Source organism: Sebastes umbrosus, chromosome 4, assembly GCF_015220745.1.
Source record: "Sebastes umbrosus isolate fSebUmb1 chromosome 4, fSebUmb1.pri, whole genome shotgun sequence".
Taxonomy (NCBI): Eukaryota; Metazoa; Chordata; class Actinopteri; order Perciformes; family Sebastidae; genus Sebastes; species Sebastes umbrosus.
In genome coordinates this window covers 13447914-13465194 of record NC_051272.1, presented here as the reverse complement: position 1 = coordinate 13465194, position 17281 = coordinate 13447914, and the positions used below count along the sequence as shown (strand labels likewise).

Genomic DNA, 17281 nt, shown 5'->3' with positions numbered 1-17281 from the left:
ACTTTTTATCTACAATTCTATAAAGAAGTAAATCTAAACTTCTCCACTGACTTCATAGCTCTATCTCATTTCATTTTTTTTAATACTGAGCCTGAAAAAAGACAAACAACTACCTGTATTATGTACAGTCAATAGCCATGTAATTTATAATATGTTTTTGCAAAATTAAATTATGGAAGATCACAACATGTCGAGCCAATGTGACTCAGACTCATTTGTATTATGAATATAAAACTGAAATGTAAAGAGTGCCTTCTTGTCACTCAAACATTTTGTTATCTAGTAGTTTCTGCACCAAATAAGATGAAATCCAGAGTGAGATTACACATCTCCTTGTTACAAATATATGAATTAAGGCTGACGCCAAGCTTTGGTCCCTTCTTCTGCAACAGCAGCAGCACATTCAAAGAGCTCACCGTCAGAGAAATGATGTAGAAACAAAAACTAACGGGTGTAGTAAGAGGATAACGAGAACACAGTTGTACTATGTGTAGATGTTTCCTCCAGGCTCAGTAAGCTTTACACACAAGTTGATATACACACGAGCTGATAATGAAGCTATTTAACTTGTTACTTAAATGAAATAAAATGTTTAACATTTAAAACATTATGCCAAAGACTTGCTGCCTTTTTTATGTGTCTTTTATTCTGTAAAAACAATATCTGACTGCCTGATTTCCTGCAAAAGATTAAGTATATTGTAATATATTAAATGAGCATGGAAATATAAGGTGTGTTGTATAGTCTACTCTCCTATATCCTGGATGCAATTCATAGGCCAGCAAGGAGATGGGCCTCTCACCAGATCAGTAACGGTAATAAGCTTGTCCTAAAGTAGTTAACAACATCCGTTTCCTTGTTGAAAGGGATCAGGTAATCACATTACCTCCACTGCAGGCCACAGTGGGAGAAACACAGATACAGAGTTTGTGTGTAGACGTGACTGCAAGTTCAAAGTCTGAACTATAAATTCAGGATAAAGTATATTGTTTTGTCTATCTTTGAAGGAGTCAGAGATGGGACAAAAGGGACACAGAAAAGCCATGTCAGATTTTTAGAGTGTTTTCTGATTGTAGTTTGATCACATGCGCCCGGTGTATCTGCTCATAGCTGCTGGGGCCGGGACATTTGGTCCTGCTCGAGTGCTTCCTCTTCCTCCCGCCTCAGTAAAGTCGCTTCTCGTAACTGAGAAAGAAAAAGAAGAGTGTGAGCGTCTCCTGTGCTGCGATAACGTTTCACCGCTATAAGAGCAATCTTGGATGGAGATGAATGAATGAAAGAAGAAGAAGATGGAGGTGTGATGATAACCACATGGACGTACTTACATGGCACAAAAGAATATCTAATGTGATAGCATGGGTAAGAAAAGAGGAAGAGAAGACACATTTTGATGCTGCTAAGCAAATTCCATTTGACAGTAAAGGTTTCTGACGTACAAATAAAGCTTAGACACACATTGCTATAAAGTAAATGTCACATATTTAGAGAGGAAACAGATGATGACAGACTTCAGAAAAGAGACGTGTAATGTAATAAGTGGTTGCAGAGGAAGGGGAAAGGTCAGGGGTCAGAGGTCAGACTTACGAGTGGAGGCCGTGGACTCCTCCCTCCATCTGAGCAGACATGGTTCTCTTCTCAAACTTCAGCTCTCCTGAGTACATCATCGACCTGGTGAAAAGACACACAGCTCATACCCAAAAGTCCATATAAAAACGTACACACACACACACACACAATTTCACACTTACCGTAAAATAGACAAACTCTTGGCTCCGATGTCCTGACAGCCGTGTTGGATACCAGCGATGAGGTAAGGAACAAACTTATGGATGGAGCCTTTATCTTGTACGGATCCTGAGACACCTTGAGCCACCTTCACCTTATCTCCCTCGCTGCAGACACAAACACAATTCACACAGAGATAAGTGTGTCATTATGACACCCTGTGACTATATAGCTTATCAAAGGACCTGTATAACCCCACTCCCTCACCTGAAGTAACGTTTCTGACTGTTATTTTTCTCCATGGCATCCAGGGAGCCCATTCCTCTGTACTTTTTCAGACGGACGCCATCTGAAAAGAAATACTCTCCCGGAGCTTCAGTGGTTGCCGCGAGCAACGACCCCATCATCACTGACGGCAGAAATATGAGAGGAGAAAAAAAAAAATGAGATGAAGTTATGCTGATTGCAAAAGGACAACAGGCGAGGGTAAAAAGACTCTTTCAAAATCACCGTAATATCCATAGTACACAGGACTACAAGTAAAAAAAGACCATTAAAGTTTTTTAAAGTGTGTAATAATCACACTTTAATATGTAATAATCACTTTTGTTCAGTGACTATTTCATTATTTTCTTTGTAAATATCACAATTGTGTTATAAGGAATCGCAGGCACAACAAATTATTTTGTGTAGATAAGCTACTGAGTTGGAAGGAAAAGCATTTTTACAACAGTATATGAAAACGAATTGTTCTAAATAAATATGGACATTTTTTATTCGACAAGTTTGTTCATCTTTGTTAATGTTTTCCATTCTTTATCTGGTTTTACTGCAACAGATCACAACAGAGAACACATAACACAAGACATCTAAAAAAGGTGCTACAAAGTCTAATCTGATTAATAGCCTGTCATTTAAAGCCTGATCATTACATCACAGATATACTGGTGGTGACTGTGTCAGCCACTATGTAACAAGAAATTGCAAAGCAGAAATAACAAAGTTATGTTTGAGGTCACTTAAGAAACCGTAGAGCTCTCACAAGTTGTCCACTGGTGAAACAAATGTAAGACTTGAGGAGGAGAACATGTTTCTACCTGTAGATGCTCCCAGGGCCAGAGCCTTCACCACGTGTCCAACAGTCTGAATGCCTCCATCAGCAATTACTGGCACTCCAAAACGTCGGGCGTACTCTGCAACCTTGTACACCGATGTACCTTGGGGCCGTCCGCATGCCATCACTGAGGAACAAGACAACAATATTGTGTAGTTAAAAACCTGCTTTAGGTTAATCAAATGTTAACTAATTTGCATTTTTGCTGACTTTTTCTCATCTTAAACTAGTTGCTGTTCACAGTACTGCTCTTTTTCTCATACCTTCCTGGGTGATGCAGATGGAGCCACATCCCATGCCCACCCTCAGGGCATCCACGCCAGCATCTATGAGGTTTTTGGCCTGAGCAGCTGTCACCACTAGAGGGAGACAGACGCACAGAAAAGAGCTCAATGTGGGAGACGTTATAGTAAGTTTCTCAGCACAAATGCAGAAGGAAGCTCTGAGACAGGAAGGTGAGCTTACCGTTTCCTCCAACTACCTGTAGTTCAGGATATTTCTGTTTGATGTAGTTGATCATGTTGATTTGATACACTGAGTTTCCTTGGGAGGAATCCTGTTATCCAAAAAAAGTGAAATAGTTTCAATGTCAGATGAATCACCTACAGCATCTCTTATTATAAATAATAAATACGTACATTAGAACAGCCACCGCATTCAAGAGGCTGATGATTTGTCGACCCAATTCGACTGTTATCAGGCCATTAAATAGGCGTTATCAGTCGCTATAAGCACCATAGATGTGGGTCATTAGGGGCCTGCGGCACCTACTACGTTGTAAAGGTGAAAGTGAAACTTAAAAGCAACACATCCTAACATGTTATAAAACTGAATGAAACGTCACATTTTGAACACAAACAAAAAAGCATCTTTAGGTTTAGACAACAAAACTACAACTTCTTAAGGTTTAGGCAACAAAAACTACAACTTAATTAGTTTTAGACAACAAAACTACAACTTAATTAGTTTTAGACAACAAAACTACAACTTCTTTAGGTTTAGGCAACAAAACTACAACTTCTTTCGGTTTAGACAACAAAAATACAACTTCTTTAGGTTTAGGCAACACAAAACTACAACTTCTTTAGGTTTAGACAACAAAACTACAACTTATTTAGGTTTAGGCAACAAAGACCTACAACTTCTTTAGGTTTAGGGAACACAACTACAACTTCTTTAGGTTTAGGCAACAAAACCACTTAGTTAAGTTTAGGGAAAAAACACATTGTATTTTGGCTTGAAATAACTAGATTTCAAAAGATCAAGCAAAACTTACCGCTTGTGAACAGTCGCTAGATGTCGCTGTCATTTTGACCTTCTTTCCATGATCTACCATGTGAATAGATGATAAAACCTACTAGTGGGTGTAGTAGGTCCCTATTGACCCACATCTACGGGGCTTATAGCGACCGATAACACCTTTTTAATAGCCTGATAACAGTCTAATCGGCTGATTTGTCTGACTGTTATGTGCTATGCCATCAGAATCTACTCACAAACTAACCAAAAGTTTAACCACAGTCAGAACCTACCAGGACTACCACATCCACCCCAGCCTGCATGAGGAGGTCCAGTCTGTACTTGTCGTCGTCCCTCGTGCCGATGGCAGCTCCACACAGCAGCTGTTTGCGGGAGTCCTTGGAAGCCAGAGGGTAATCTCTGTTCTTCTTCAAGTCAGTCCTGGCAATGATGGCAACCAGCTCATCACTGTCATTCACTATGGGGAGCTTACCTAGGAGAGAGTAAAAATAAAATGAGAGATGAAAGAGAAAAGCCCGAGTGTGCATCTGAGTCCAAGTGCTGGTTTCATTTGCTCTACTGTAGCGTGACCTACTTCACAGATTTACCTTTCTTGCTACGTTGCAGTATATCGTTAGCCTCTTTTAGTGTGACTCCAGCGGGTGCAACAACTAAATCTTCCCTTTTTGTCATTGCCTGAACAAAAAAAGAGGTTAAATTGCATGTATATCAATATACCACCCACTTGTTGGACATCATATAATTGCTGCATATATAGTGTTCTCACACACATAAACACATCAGCTGTACACCCACCTCCTCCAGGGGTCTGTCATGGTCTTTCTCAGACAGGAAGTCGATGTCTCTGGAGGTGACGATGCCCACCAGCTTGCTGCCCATCTTGCCGGTCTCTGTAACCGGGATCCCAGAGAAACCGTGGCGTGTCTTTGCCTCAAACACGTCCCCCACTGTATGTCGGGGACTCATCACCACCGGGTCTGTAATAAAGCCCTGCTCAAATTTCTGGCAAGAACAAAAAGTGTTGAGTGATTAGAGGCCATTCTAATGTATGTATTGTTTTCATCTTATTGTGAAAGAGGGCTGTCGTGGGTGCCACAGTGTCACAGATAACTTCATGTCTTTGTCGACTTGGTCCATCTTACCTTGACTCTGCGCACCTCGTTGGCCTGGAACTCAGCAGTACAGTTATGATGAATTATTCCAATCCCACCCATCAACTGAAACCAGCCAATCAGACACATGAAAGGAAAAAAAAGTATGTATGAAATAACACTGAAAAGGCCTTCAGCAGGATGATGCTAAACTCAGTGAGCAATCTGGTATGCTGTGTGTGTGTGTGTGTGTGTGTGTGTGTGTGTGTGTGTGTGTGTGTGTGTGTGTGTGTGTGTGTGTGTGTGCGTGCGTGTGCGTGCGTGCGTGCGTGCGTGCGTGTGTGTGTGTGTGAGGTGGTGCAGTGCTTGTACTCACTGCCATGGCGATGGCCATGGATGACTCTGTGACTGTATCCATGGGAGATGAAATAAGAGGCGTCTTCAGGGTTATCTTCCTCGTCAATGCAGAGGTTAGATCCTAAAAATGGGGTGCATTTGGAAACAGAAACATCATTTTATGATCTCAAAACACCAATAAACAAATATAGTAAAGTAAATCTAATATGACATACTTGTGATTTCCTACAAACAACGTCCCTACAGTGTTGCACCTGCAGAACAACATTTGTTAACCAAATTTTTTTTAATTTTAAAGTGTAATGAGCCTATATAAACCAGTTTGGGGTGACCTGTTGAATTCACCTGCCGCGTGTTAGATGACGCAGGTGTGTGTCTGTTTTGAACACCTGCTATCCAGCAATAACCCATGTGACCCAGGCATGAAATTAATTTAATGTCCCAGCAGAGCTTGCAACGGCGAAAACAAAGCAAGCCAAATAAACAGCCCTGTACTCTCAGGAACATAACAAAGAGTGAGAGGGATTAATTACAAGGGTTACAGCTAAAAAACTGTCTGTGCTTGTGAATTATTGTCAGTAATATGAAGTATAATCAGCAGCAATCATTTGTTTTATTGAGGGTAAAAGGAATGACATGCCAGAGTTGACATGAAAAAAAGACAAATGTTCATGTTTGTCCAAAGAAATTGTTCTTTGCACATCACCTACAAACAAACAAAAAATCAAGAATATACTGGGTAATACACAGGAAACAATATACAGTATGTGGCTTGTGATATGCTGGACAGTGTTATGATACGCACCACCTCATCAGAAGTAAAATCTATGAAACCAGGGAGGATCAAGAAGTCACTGAGAGGAGAGACAAAACAGACACATGAGCATCTCGCATGAATTAAATGAATAATATTAGAATATAAATATTGCTAGTAACAATCATCATAAACAAGGATCACGTAGCTTTAGTAGTGTGTTTGAACTGTAAAGCGCAAATCATATTCCTGCAAAGCAGCATTTTATTGAACTTAGCTGACAGTGAGCAGACATAATCTGTCAGCCTTTCAACCCACTGAAATGTTGTGCATTTATCCTCTGCACACTGATAAACCCTGCATGTAGCCTCCATTAAGGAAACTACACTCATTTACACACTGATATGTGCGCAAACACTCACACACACACACACTGCTTTTAATGTCTGTGACACCACTCAGAGTCGTCCTTGAAAGTCGTATTACTCGTTATAATCCTCCATATAAAACCCAAGCAGATGTGTCATCACTGATATTACTGAACATTTAATGGAAGACATTGCATAACTCTAATGTGTGTGTTTTCTATACATGTGCACATGCATGTGAGCGTGAGCGTCAGAGTGTTAAGTGTGTGTCGTACCATAAAATGAGCCGGTAAAATGTTTTGTTTTCTTACTTGTAAGTGAGTCCATCGCCGATAGAGAAGAGCTGCTGTGCTGTTAATCCATCTTCAGGAACATAACCTGTGCCTCCACTGATCAAGTAGTCTGCCATGCTGAAATAGAAAAAACACACACACACATGATGTAAAGGTCTGAATATTTGTGTATAAAGATATGACAATTATTTCTATCATGTACGTCACAGCACTGTAGAGTTTATTGTGCATAAATCTTATTACATGTTTGTTTAGTCTGGATGTATTTGTGCATGTTGGTTTGCTCGTCTCTTTCTTGACCTCTGTTTCTTGCACACAGCCAGATCCTATTATACAAATGTTAAGAGTGGAGACAGGAAATGCTAACGAAAGGAATCCGTCCTTGTCTTTCTATACACCTGTGACGGCAGTGCAGCAGGTAAGAGGATTTGGTCCGCTGCCCAGGTAGCTGATAAACGGGCTTGTAAACAGTGGCGATTTTAGACCAGGCTGAGGCAACGTGATTTTAGGGGGAACCAAAAATACAAAGTACAACTATTTTATACCTCAGGAGGTAGAGCGGTCGTCTACTTATCGGAAGGTCGGTGGTTCGATTTCTGGCCCCTGCAGTCGACATGTCGAAGGGTCCTTGGGCAAGATACCCAGCCCCACATTGCGTGTGAATGTCTATCTCTCCTGAGGAACAGGTGGCACCTTGTATAGTAGCCTTTGCCACCAGTGTATGAATGCGTGTGTGAATGCGTGAATGCTGACTTGTTGTAAAGTGAAGTGCTTTGAGTGGTCGCTAAGACTAGAAAAGTGGCATATAAATGCAGCCCCTATATAGGTTTGGTCCTCCAAAAGTCTAAAGATTCATAACTATAAACACAATAATACTCATTCAGTGCTAATGAACATTTTATCACTGTTATGAATAATTACAATTTCCCCTCTCTGGGGATAAATGTATGAAAATGTTTGCAGTTTGCACAGTTAGGGGGTCAGAGGGGGGTCACAGGGGCAACTGGCCCCCTTTGGCCAAACCCTAGAACCGCCCCTGTTTGGAGAAGCACACAACCAATGCTTCTAGAAAGCGAAAATCATCTCAATTGCTGCTGGACATACGAGTTTTAAGGCTTCACACAGACCGAGCAAGAGTATGACACTGACCTCTCTGGTTCATATCCGGCTTGGATACGTGTAGCACTGTATCGCTGGGCTGCAGTCTCGTGCCCATGTCCATGTGCCGTTGGGTGGGCGTAGGTCACGTAGGGGTGAGGTTGTTCCCCATCTCTGGTTGGGATGCGCGGCCGTGCCGGTTCCATGTCCCCTACAATCCTCCGGTAGTCGATTTGGTAAGTGTCCCTCTCCCCCTCTCCAAACCGGTCATAAACAGGACCCTCCATCTCTAAGAAATCCAGGGCTACAACCTCCACAGGGCCCCACCGCCTCAGTCAAACACACACACACACACACTCTCTCTCTCTTCAAGCACTTCGGACTTGTTTCATACACACACACAAAGTCACACTCTCACACTCCAAGTGGTCCCACACGTATAGCAACACACTCAGATTGCTGCTCAGTTATAAGCACTCATAAACACCCAAAGCTTTGAGTGCATGTTCACACAAATGCCTTTCAGACACACCTGACATGGGAGGAAGCTGTCTTGCCATCTGTTTTGTGGCCGGTGCAGCAGTTAAACCAAAATGGCCAGCATAACAAGATTTCACAAATTAAAGAAAACTGCAGCAGCAGCAGCAGCAACAACAAAAGTCCCTTGAAACAATGCAGAGAAGAGTTTGTATTCCAGTTTGTCAGCTCTCATCCCTGGAGTTTCAAGCCCTCAGGCAGGGGGCACACAGTTTTTCTAACTAACCTGTTGATGAAGTCGGCTATCTTGGCGCACCAAATTTAGAAATCCACGAATGTCCCCCCAGCTGGATTCATGAGCAGCCGCTGGGGAGGAGAGTCAGGTCTTGCTTGTAGGTGATCCGTCCCCCTGGAGGGCCAGAGCTGCTTGCTTATCTGTGGAGCTTCTCTCCTCCACTCCGTTCTCCCGGCGCCTGCTGAGCTTAACTCTGTTTCTGACAGTAGCAGACGTCACTCTCCCACAAAGAGGATTGGGAGCATTAATGCAGCGGGGTGGGGTGAGATGGGTGTGTAGGGTGGAGTGAGGCAGTAGGACGGAGGGAAGAGAAGGATGGGTCAAGATAACACTTGAACACACTTTCCCCTCGGAGGATTAACGTGGTGTAGAGGTGTATTTTTTCCTCAAGGAGACAGAGCTGTGAATGAGACAAAGGTCAAATCCCAGAATGGTATTACGCTGCCAGCGTTGCTCCTTTGAGACAGAGAGAGGAGAGACAGGCAGGCATAAACAGAGATATATAGAAGTATCTGTGTGTGCACGGAGAAAGGCAGGACTTTTAAGAGCAACATGTTGTAATTGAGTCTTTATACTTAAGTTAAGAGTGGCTGTGGAGAATACTGTTGTTTATATCTAATGAATGTAACTGTCCTGTCATTAGTCTTTTTTTGTTGTTGTCTTTATCAGTTGACTGTTTGGCCCAGTAGTGAACAGCAAACCTGTACATTAAACAGAGACAGGAGAGTAACTTTGTTGCCTGGTATGCCCTCGACGCCATCATCTGCAGGTGACTGACTGACTGACTGCTTGTGACAGTTACCGAGGGATTGAACCAGAAAAGCCTCTTACCCAGTCTCTCTCTCTCTCTCTCTCTCTCTCTCTCTCCCTCCCTCCCACCCACTAGAGGAAACAAGCAACATCCCCCCCTTCATAACATTAACAATGGCAACCATGTTTGTCGCTGATAATTAAGCCATAACCTCCTCATGTTATTTCCTGAACTAAAAAAAAAAAAGAGGTGATGACACAGAACTTTAAAATTGACTTAGAAATATATTTATTGAGGAAAATATGTATAAAAAAAGTGAAATATTTATTTATTTGACAGGGACAGTGCACAGCTTCCAGCTTACATCTGCAGTCCCTGGGCTGAACCTTTTCCACAGCAGACATTTTGACTTAGTAGAAAAAAACACAGGTGAAATTGATAACATTATTGATCGCTCAGCTGCATTAAGTTGGTGCCTTCAAACGGGGTCGTGTTTACTGTGTTCACGAGAAGAGTCCATATGAACGCCCCCCTCTTGTGGTATTCACAACCTCTTAAGTGGAAAGTTTCTGAAAGCTCAGAGTTCACGAGTTGTGATGCGTTTGTTGATGATGTCAGAAATGGCGGAGGCCGTGGAAGTTCATTTTTCGGTGCATAATAAGTAAATATATCGTAATTTTAGTCGTATATTCTTTTTCTTTGTGATGTTATAACATTTCTGAGGAAAATGTTGATATTCCCGACCGCCTCATCTCTTTGTTATTATGCCTTTGCATTTCCTGCATTATGTTACCCACTTGCTAGCTTGCTAAATGTTTAGCCTCTGTGGCTTCTAGATGAGACAGTAACGATAATATTGCCGTTGCTTAGCAGCGGTGTTCTCACCACTTGAACGCCACGCATATCGTGTACACGACTTCCCATGTTGTAAACACAAGCTCACGAGTTTCATTTGAAGGCACCATGTATCCCAGTAAGCTTTTCCAGTGAGCCAGCCTGCACAATAGGGGCCTTCCCCAATTGCAGCTATGTCATTGAATACACTTGTCATTTTCCTACTATGACATATCAACTGTAGTATAAAAAACACTTTTACAAGACTACATATTAACGATACAACAACAACAAGAAGATCAATCTTAAAAAGGAATTTAAAAAGTTCAACAACCTAACACATCTCCAGCACAGAGAGAATGTAAATAGGAAAAAACATTCCTTTAAGAGAATTTTTTTAATGAAAGAACAATAACACTCAACTCATCCCCTCACCATGTGACAACCGACCCCGAAGAGAAAGTGACAAGTATCCCCTGTTAGGAAGCAACTAAGCTTCGCCCTAATGAGATCTAATGAATGTGACAACCAACCCCGTTCTCCCCTACAGTGTAGTAAAATCTCAACAAATTACATATATAAAAATGATTATGAATGTTTAATAAAAGAGGAAAGTCTCTGACACCTGCACCGGAACACAGCACACAGAATTAGCCACCTGCGGGAAAAGAAAGTGAAATTAAAAACATGAATAACATGTCGTATTACACTTTTTTGATCATTTTAACAGGAGGAAATCTTACTGAGCCTCTCCAATAGATCGCTCTGATGCTCTTCGAGGGCGTCGTAGAAGGCTGCTTTGACCCTTGGCCCGCCTGCGCGTAGTGTTTTAAAAAGCTCTCTCATTTTTTCCATGCTAGTCGGTTTGGCGTCAATCCTCGAGCAGGCTTCACTGTGGACCATGTCTCCAAGCTCCTCTGTTATTGCCATTACCTCGGCAACGTTTTGAATCAACTTTGCCTTGTTGTCATCAACAAACTTTGCTGTTTTAGAATATAGAAGAATGAAAGAAAGTACATTAATAAGCAAATTATTAATGCGACTTAATGTGATTGAAATGATATATGTCAATATCATGCTCATTTGAGATCTTTTTAATAACGTACAGGAAATGTTAACAATGACATAGAGCATCAGTGCAGTGACACAAGTACTCACCTTTGTCTGTATTAGTCATTCTTTTAGTAGAAATACTGTCAGAAGCCTGTTGGCAAAAACAAAAAGCTCCTTCAGTCTATATTGTGTCTTTTATTTTACCAGTGCGTTGATAAATGTATTATTATATTTATTATGGGCAGAGCGAGGTCGGTTGGGACACTTTTGTACGGACACTAAAATAATCTTCCATTACTCACAGACTACTTGAACAGTCGTGGAAATAATTTGATCCCTGAACAGATACAGGTGTCTGCTAACAATTTATCAAGTTTTTTAGAGCCCAACCCAAATGTGAAAGGCACAATTTTATTAAATGTACAAGGAGTGCATTTTCCCCAAATTTCTGCCTCCCGGGACGGTTGGGGACACCTTGTCCCAGGCAAAAAAAAAATATAATTTAAATTGAAAAAATTGCAATCTGCATTTGAACACATTTACAAAGTCACTTGTTCACACATTTCTTTGAGAAAAAGTAAAAATTTGTAATATCATTATTTCTTTTATAAATTACTGAGATAAGGAATTTGGCAAAAAAAAAAGAAAAGCTCTCTGACTGGCTGCCACTGGAGGAAACATTCACTCAGTGACTTCACAGTGGGTCTAATTTAATTAGGAAAAGCCTTTGTCTTGTTTTGACTGCATTTTGTTTATTTGTAATAAGGTAGGAACTATAAACAATGCTGTCGCAGCCTAATTTACTAAAGAGGCACTGTCCCAACCGACCCCGCTCTCCCCACTAGTTTCAGACTTTGTTTTGATTGTTTGATTGTTTCCTTCATGAACGAATGACGTGTGGAATAATATGATAATAAACCACTGAGAATGTCATGTCCATTTCCGTCAAAATAATATTAATTTCAATTAATGATACAAAAAAAATAACAAAATATAGATCAAATGAAACAATTATTCCCATGACATATCTCTTGGTTGTATGTTAGGTCTGTCTGTTTTGTTCTCTATTGATCTCAAGACTACTTGAGTAAATAAAGTTACTTATTAGTTACTTATTCATTTGTTTTCAGCTTCCTGTGAGGCAAAGGTCAAAGTGCATTTGGCATACCTTTAGTGAAGGCCTTTCAGTTTTTACAAAGTCCACAGTATCCATTGGCATCGGCTCTTCTGAAAAAGAGAAAAAAAAAACATCATGTTTCATTGTGTAAAGTAAGAAATAAGTTATAAATAAACTTGATAAATAAATAAACTACCTGGTGTCTGAAGAGGATCATTGAGTGCCTCATATGTGTTTGATTGATTACTGGTTGGTGACTCCTAAAGTAAAACAGAAAGAAAAAAAACAGTTAGAAATGTGCGTCTTAAATTATGAATCATTATATAACATGCACTATATTTCATTTTCTGAAAATAAATTTATGAGGTGTACCAGTCTGGCCAGGACTTCATCGACCGCCTTGTGAATTTGCCTCTTGTGTTTTGAGAACACACCCTCAGTGACTTCAACGCACTCTGAAACAGAAGCAACGTTACCTTTTAAAAAACGTGCCAAGCTAGTCTACAAAAGGTCCGTTTGATTTAAGTGAGTAGAAAAAGAACAACAACAAATATTTACTTTTAAAGACAGGCCTATTGTAGGGACAGCCATCCCAGCACCTCTTCATGAGATCAACCAGTTCTTCCAGCCCGTCTGCTTTCATCTGCTCAATGTCCTGACAGGGAGGTCTGTCTCCTTCAGGGATCCTCAGCTCCACGAGAGAGTAATCAGCCACTACAGCACATATGATATAATGAAGACATGCATCAAAACATACAGATACAACTGAGTGTGTGTGAACTGCTGTGTATACCAGTGTTTTCCAAACTTTTTCTGGGCATCCACTTTTTAAAAATGACAAACCATTGCGACTGAACTCCCTATAGGCCCTTTTCACAGCAGCCATCTTGACGTGTCATTGCAGGGTAAACACAGGTGTAATTAATAACATGAATTATGTCCCTGGTATTGCACATGCTGACTCACTGAAATGGCTGTGACACTTAATATAACGGCACCATAATTCATTTGATCAATTACGCTTGTGTTTACCCTGTGATGCCATCGCATTTCATGCTTGGAACATCATCATACATCATACATTTCTTAATGTAGACCACTGACCATACCTGCTACAGTTACATATCATATATTGCTGGATTCAGCACAGTCATACCATTCCACCAAACCCTGATTAGTATTTCTGGGACAATCACAGCCAAAGCTGCCTAAAAGTAAATGAATACGTTCATCATAGACCTTAATATTTGATATTTCCGCTTATTGTACTTGTATGTGTTTGTAGTACTGTTTTTCCTCAATGCATCAATATATTCACATTCTGTTTCTTCACACATGTAGAGGAACCCTCTGGCCACCATCACACCAAATTTGAGATAAATCAGAGCTTTTGGGTGTCTTCCCACTAGCCTATTATATCAGTTGTAAAGTGATAGATTATGAGGAAATGAGAAAATAGATGGTAGGGTGTGATTTCATTGATTAAAAGACTGGAAACCTAAATGCCAAAAAAGAAAAACAACGAGGTGGAAAATGATAGGACAATAAAATAAACTATATTTTACCTGGATATGGTTCTTTACCGGTAATAATGGACCAGAGCAGGATACCATAGCTGATCAAGAGAGAGAAAGAAGTTTTCAGTATCACGTTAAAGAGTCGGTAACATTGAATAGAAATAACTTTTTATCATATTTGCTCAAACTTTCAATTTTTTTATTTATCCTGACAGTTGCACATGAGACAGATAATCTGAAAACTACACTGTACTGTTACTGTAATGCCCATTTCTCGCCTCAAATGCTTTCAGAAACATATTTTAGTGTACTGGGCGGTGCTTGTTTTTGTCTTCACTGATCTAAACATGGTGGCCGGGTCAAAAACGTTCTCATTTTACAGCTAAACAGTACACTACAAGATGTTTCTGAAAACATTTGAGGTGAGAAATAGGCATTACAGTAACAGAAATCAGCTGCAAATCCTCGGCTCTGATTGGTTGTTTTCACTTGGGCGCGGTGGTCTTGCAAATGTCATAATGAGCACTCAAATTTACTGGTAGGCAGAGGAACCTGATCTTTTCACAGATTATCTGTCTCATGTAGGCTACTACTGTCAAATATGACAAAAAGTTATTTCTATTAATGTTACCAGCTGTAGCTTTAATAATGTTAAGGTTTTTACCATATAGAGTAGTATTCTTTGTTGATGTTATGTCTAACCTGTACACGTCAAAAGCACGGACGGGTTCATATGATGCTTTAAAAGCCTCGGGGGGCATGTACTTGTATGAGCCTCCGATCTGTTCTTGATCTGTTGTTACTCTATTGCTCTTCAAAGCACTGGTGGAAACTCTGGACAGACCAAAGTCTGCTAGCTGCAGAAAAAGAAAGGAAACATGATATTAAATGAACAATTAAATCTGCTTCTAATGTAAACATAAGAGTAGGGCTGTCAGTCGATTAAAATATGTAATCGTGATTAATCGCAAATTAATTGCACATTTTTTTACGTGTTCAAAATGTACCTTAAAGGGAGATTTGTCAAGTATTTAATACTCTTATCAACATGGGAGTGGGCAAATATGCTGCTTTATGTAAATGTATGTATATATTTATTATTGTAAATCAACTAACAACACAAAACAATGACAAATATTGTCCAGAAACCCTCACAGGTACTGCATTGCCAACAGGCAACAACAGCTGTCAGTGTGTCAGTGTGCTGACTTGACTCTGATTTGCCCCAAACTGCATGTGATTATCATAAAGTGGGCATGTCTGTAAAGGGGAGACTCGTGGGTACCCATAGAACCCATTTTCATTCGCATATCTTGAGGTCAGACGTCAAGGGACCCCTTTGAAAATGGCCATGTCAGTTTTTCCTCGCCAAAATTTAGCATAATTTTGGAGCGTTATTTAACATCTCTCATGACAAGCTAGTATGACATGGTTGGTACCAATGGGTTCCTTAAATTGTATTAGTTTCATATGATGGCAGTATCCTCACTCTAGCTTTAAAAACTGAGGCCGCTACAAAGAAAGATTCTATTGCATTAATGCGTTATTATCACGTTAACTTTGACAGCCCTACATAAGATTTTAGTTTGATGGCACCCCTACCTTGGCATTAAGGTCGTTATTCAGCAGGACATTATTTGGCTTTAGGTCGTGGTGCATAAGTCCCTGTGAATGGAGGAAGTTCATGCCTACAGCCACTTGATAGGCCAAGCGGAAGATCAGGGGCCACGGCGGGGGGCCAGAGAGGTCCCGCAAGGACTGGACAGATCCTCTTTCCATGAAATCCATCACTAGTCCCTGCTGCATGGTGGATGTTCTTCCAACAGGCGGACATCCCTGATATGTTCCATAAAGCCTCAGCACAAACTCACAGGAAGCCATACCCATATACCTGGCCTCGTCACGCAGTGGCATGAAGGGGCTGGGATGAGGTTTGTTGGAAGGAGAGGAAAGAAAGCAAAAGAGCTTCTTGAACTACTATTCAACACGTGCATGAATTCATCATTTCAAGTTGCAGAAAACTTGCAGATATTTTTATATTTACCAAACACCATCACGGAGTATCTTAATGGCCACATCATATCCCCAGTCCTTGTGCCTGGCCTTGTAGACGTGGCCAAATCCTCCAGAGTCAACTGGCTCCCATCTCTCCAGGTTTTCATCACCAATAGTCTTGTGGCTCGGCAGTGCCATCTCCTGCTGTACTCAGGTAGAACAACTGCAACCTCAAATCTGTCCAAAAAATATGGAAAAAACATATAGAAAAAAAGCTGCTAAACATAAAAAAGTGGTTAAATGGCTGCGTATAGGTATTTGCTTTTAAAACACCATGTTGTATTGCTGTTTACAGTGTGCCCTTGCTTTTACACACGGTCATAGAGCAAGATCTTTAGGTTGTGAAGACACTGACAAACATTTTCCACTAACAATTCCCTGGTTACTTTATTAAAAAGTTGGCTTCTACTCACCATGTATCACCTGAAGCGTCCACACACAGATTAAAGAGTTAGTTCACACCAACGCTGTGGCAAACAAAGCACAGGTTTTGGTTTCCTGTGCTGTATAGCTGAAGGGAGGAGTTTAAATGGAGAAGAATGTTAAGAAGTTCCGCCCGCGGGCGATTGTGGAGCCAACCCAGCCAGCCCAGCCGGAGAGCCGGCCAGTGACGCTCACAGAGCGGCTGCAGAGAGCAGCTTCTGACGTGGGAACATTCCTCTAATATCTGGAGGGAGATCAGTCCACTTTTTTTTGCTGCAACTGAAAAAGCAGTTTGAGTAAAGTAAATGTTGTGGATCAATGTTTTATATTTCCCATCTCTCCTCGTTGATGATCCTGTTTGTGGGACTTCATTATGAGCTGTTAGAATAAATAGTTTAAACCTGCAGTATCTTATAAAGTAAACAAGCAGAACATAAACAACAAAATCAAAGTTGTATTTTTTGATAATATTGTTATAGTGGTACAAGTTTGTTTTTTTGTCCTGTGCTTTAAGATCTGGTTTAAAGGCTTAAGCCTCGTCTAGCATATCCTACTGCTAAATACATCACTTTAACTGTCACATACTGCATACTACTGAGGAACGCAGTATGTACTGTATACTGCATACTACTCAGGAACGCAGTATGCAGTATGTACTGTATACTGCATACTACTCAGGAACGCAGTATGCAGTATGTA

The 17281-nt window shown here is 40.7% G+C and overlaps 2 protein-coding genes across 3 annotated transcripts; both read right to left on the bottom strand.

Annotated features, from left to right (window-relative positions):
- Positions 1 to 379: 379 nt before the first annotated feature.
- On the bottom strand, positions 380 to 9013 carry impdh1a (IMP (inosine 5'-monophosphate) dehydrogenase 1a). 2 transcript variants are annotated; one of them, XM_037766046.1, is made up of 16 exons: positions 8112 to 9013; positions 6981 to 7079; positions 6353 to 6401; positions 5567 to 5668; positions 5242 to 5316; positions 4895 to 5101; positions 4687 to 4774; positions 4372 to 4571; positions 3305 to 3395; positions 3103 to 3198; positions 2823 to 2966; positions 1993 to 2134; positions 1749 to 1892; positions 1585 to 1668; positions 1326 to 1342; positions 380 to 1185 (listed from the first exon to the last, which is right to left on the bottom strand). In XM_037766046.1, exons 1-16 carry the CDS (start codon positions 8345 to 8347, stop codon positions 1082 to 1084), a joined length of 1878 nt encoding a protein of 625 aa, XP_037621974.1. In that variant the 5' UTR covers positions 8348 to 9013; the 3' UTR covers positions 380 to 1081. The 2 variants fall into 2 exon arrangements, with proteins under 2 accessions (XP_037621974.1, XP_037621975.1); XM_037766047.1 differs by lacking the exon at positions 1326 to 1342.
- A 1789-nt stretch (positions 9014 to 10802) lies between these two features.
- On the bottom strand, positions 10803 to 16724 carry LOC119487675 (receptor-interacting serine/threonine-protein kinase 3-like). Its single transcript, XM_037768736.1, has 12 exons — positions 16573 to 16724; positions 16149 to 16336; positions 15707 to 16025; positions 14807 to 14961; positions 14153 to 14202; positions 13146 to 13301; positions 12960 to 13042; positions 12784 to 12847; positions 12639 to 12697; positions 11576 to 11621; positions 11161 to 11400; positions 10803 to 11075 (listed from the first exon to the last, which is right to left on the bottom strand). Exons 2-12 carry the CDS (start codon positions 16295 to 16297, stop codon positions 11068 to 11070), a joined length of 1329 nt encoding a protein of 442 aa, XP_037624664.1. The 5' UTR covers positions 16298 to 16336; positions 16573 to 16724; the 3' UTR covers positions 10803 to 11067.
- Positions 16725 to 17281: the final 557 nt, after the last annotated feature.

Excerpts from the sequence above, each read along its gene's own strand:
- LOC119487675 (XM_037768736.1), bottom strand. The coding sequence starts at position 16,297 with ATGGCACTGCCGAGCCACAAGACTATTGGTGATGAAAACCTGGAGAGA. Across the intron at positions 12,848-12,959 it reads ATGAAGTCCTGGCCAGACTG|GAGTCACCAACCAGTAATCA; the intron begins GTACACCTCATA and ends GTTTTACTTTAG. Across the intron at positions 11,401-11,575 it reads AATGACTAATACAGACAAAG|CAAAGTTTGTTGATGACAAC; the intron begins GTGAGTACTTGT and ends ATTCTAAAACAG.
- impdh1a (XM_037766046.1), bottom strand. The coding sequence starts at position 8,347 with ATGGAGGGTCCTGTTTATGACCGGTTTGGAGAGGGGGAGAGGGACACT. Across the intron at positions 7,080-8,111 it reads GCCGGATATGAACCAGAGAG|CATGGCAGACTACTTGATCA; the intron begins GTCAGTGTCATA and ends TTTCTATTTCAG. Across the intron at positions 3,396-4,371 it reads GGGTGGATGTGGTAGTCCTG|GATTCCTCCCAAGGAAACTC; the intron begins GTAGGTTCTGAC and ends TTTGGATAACAG.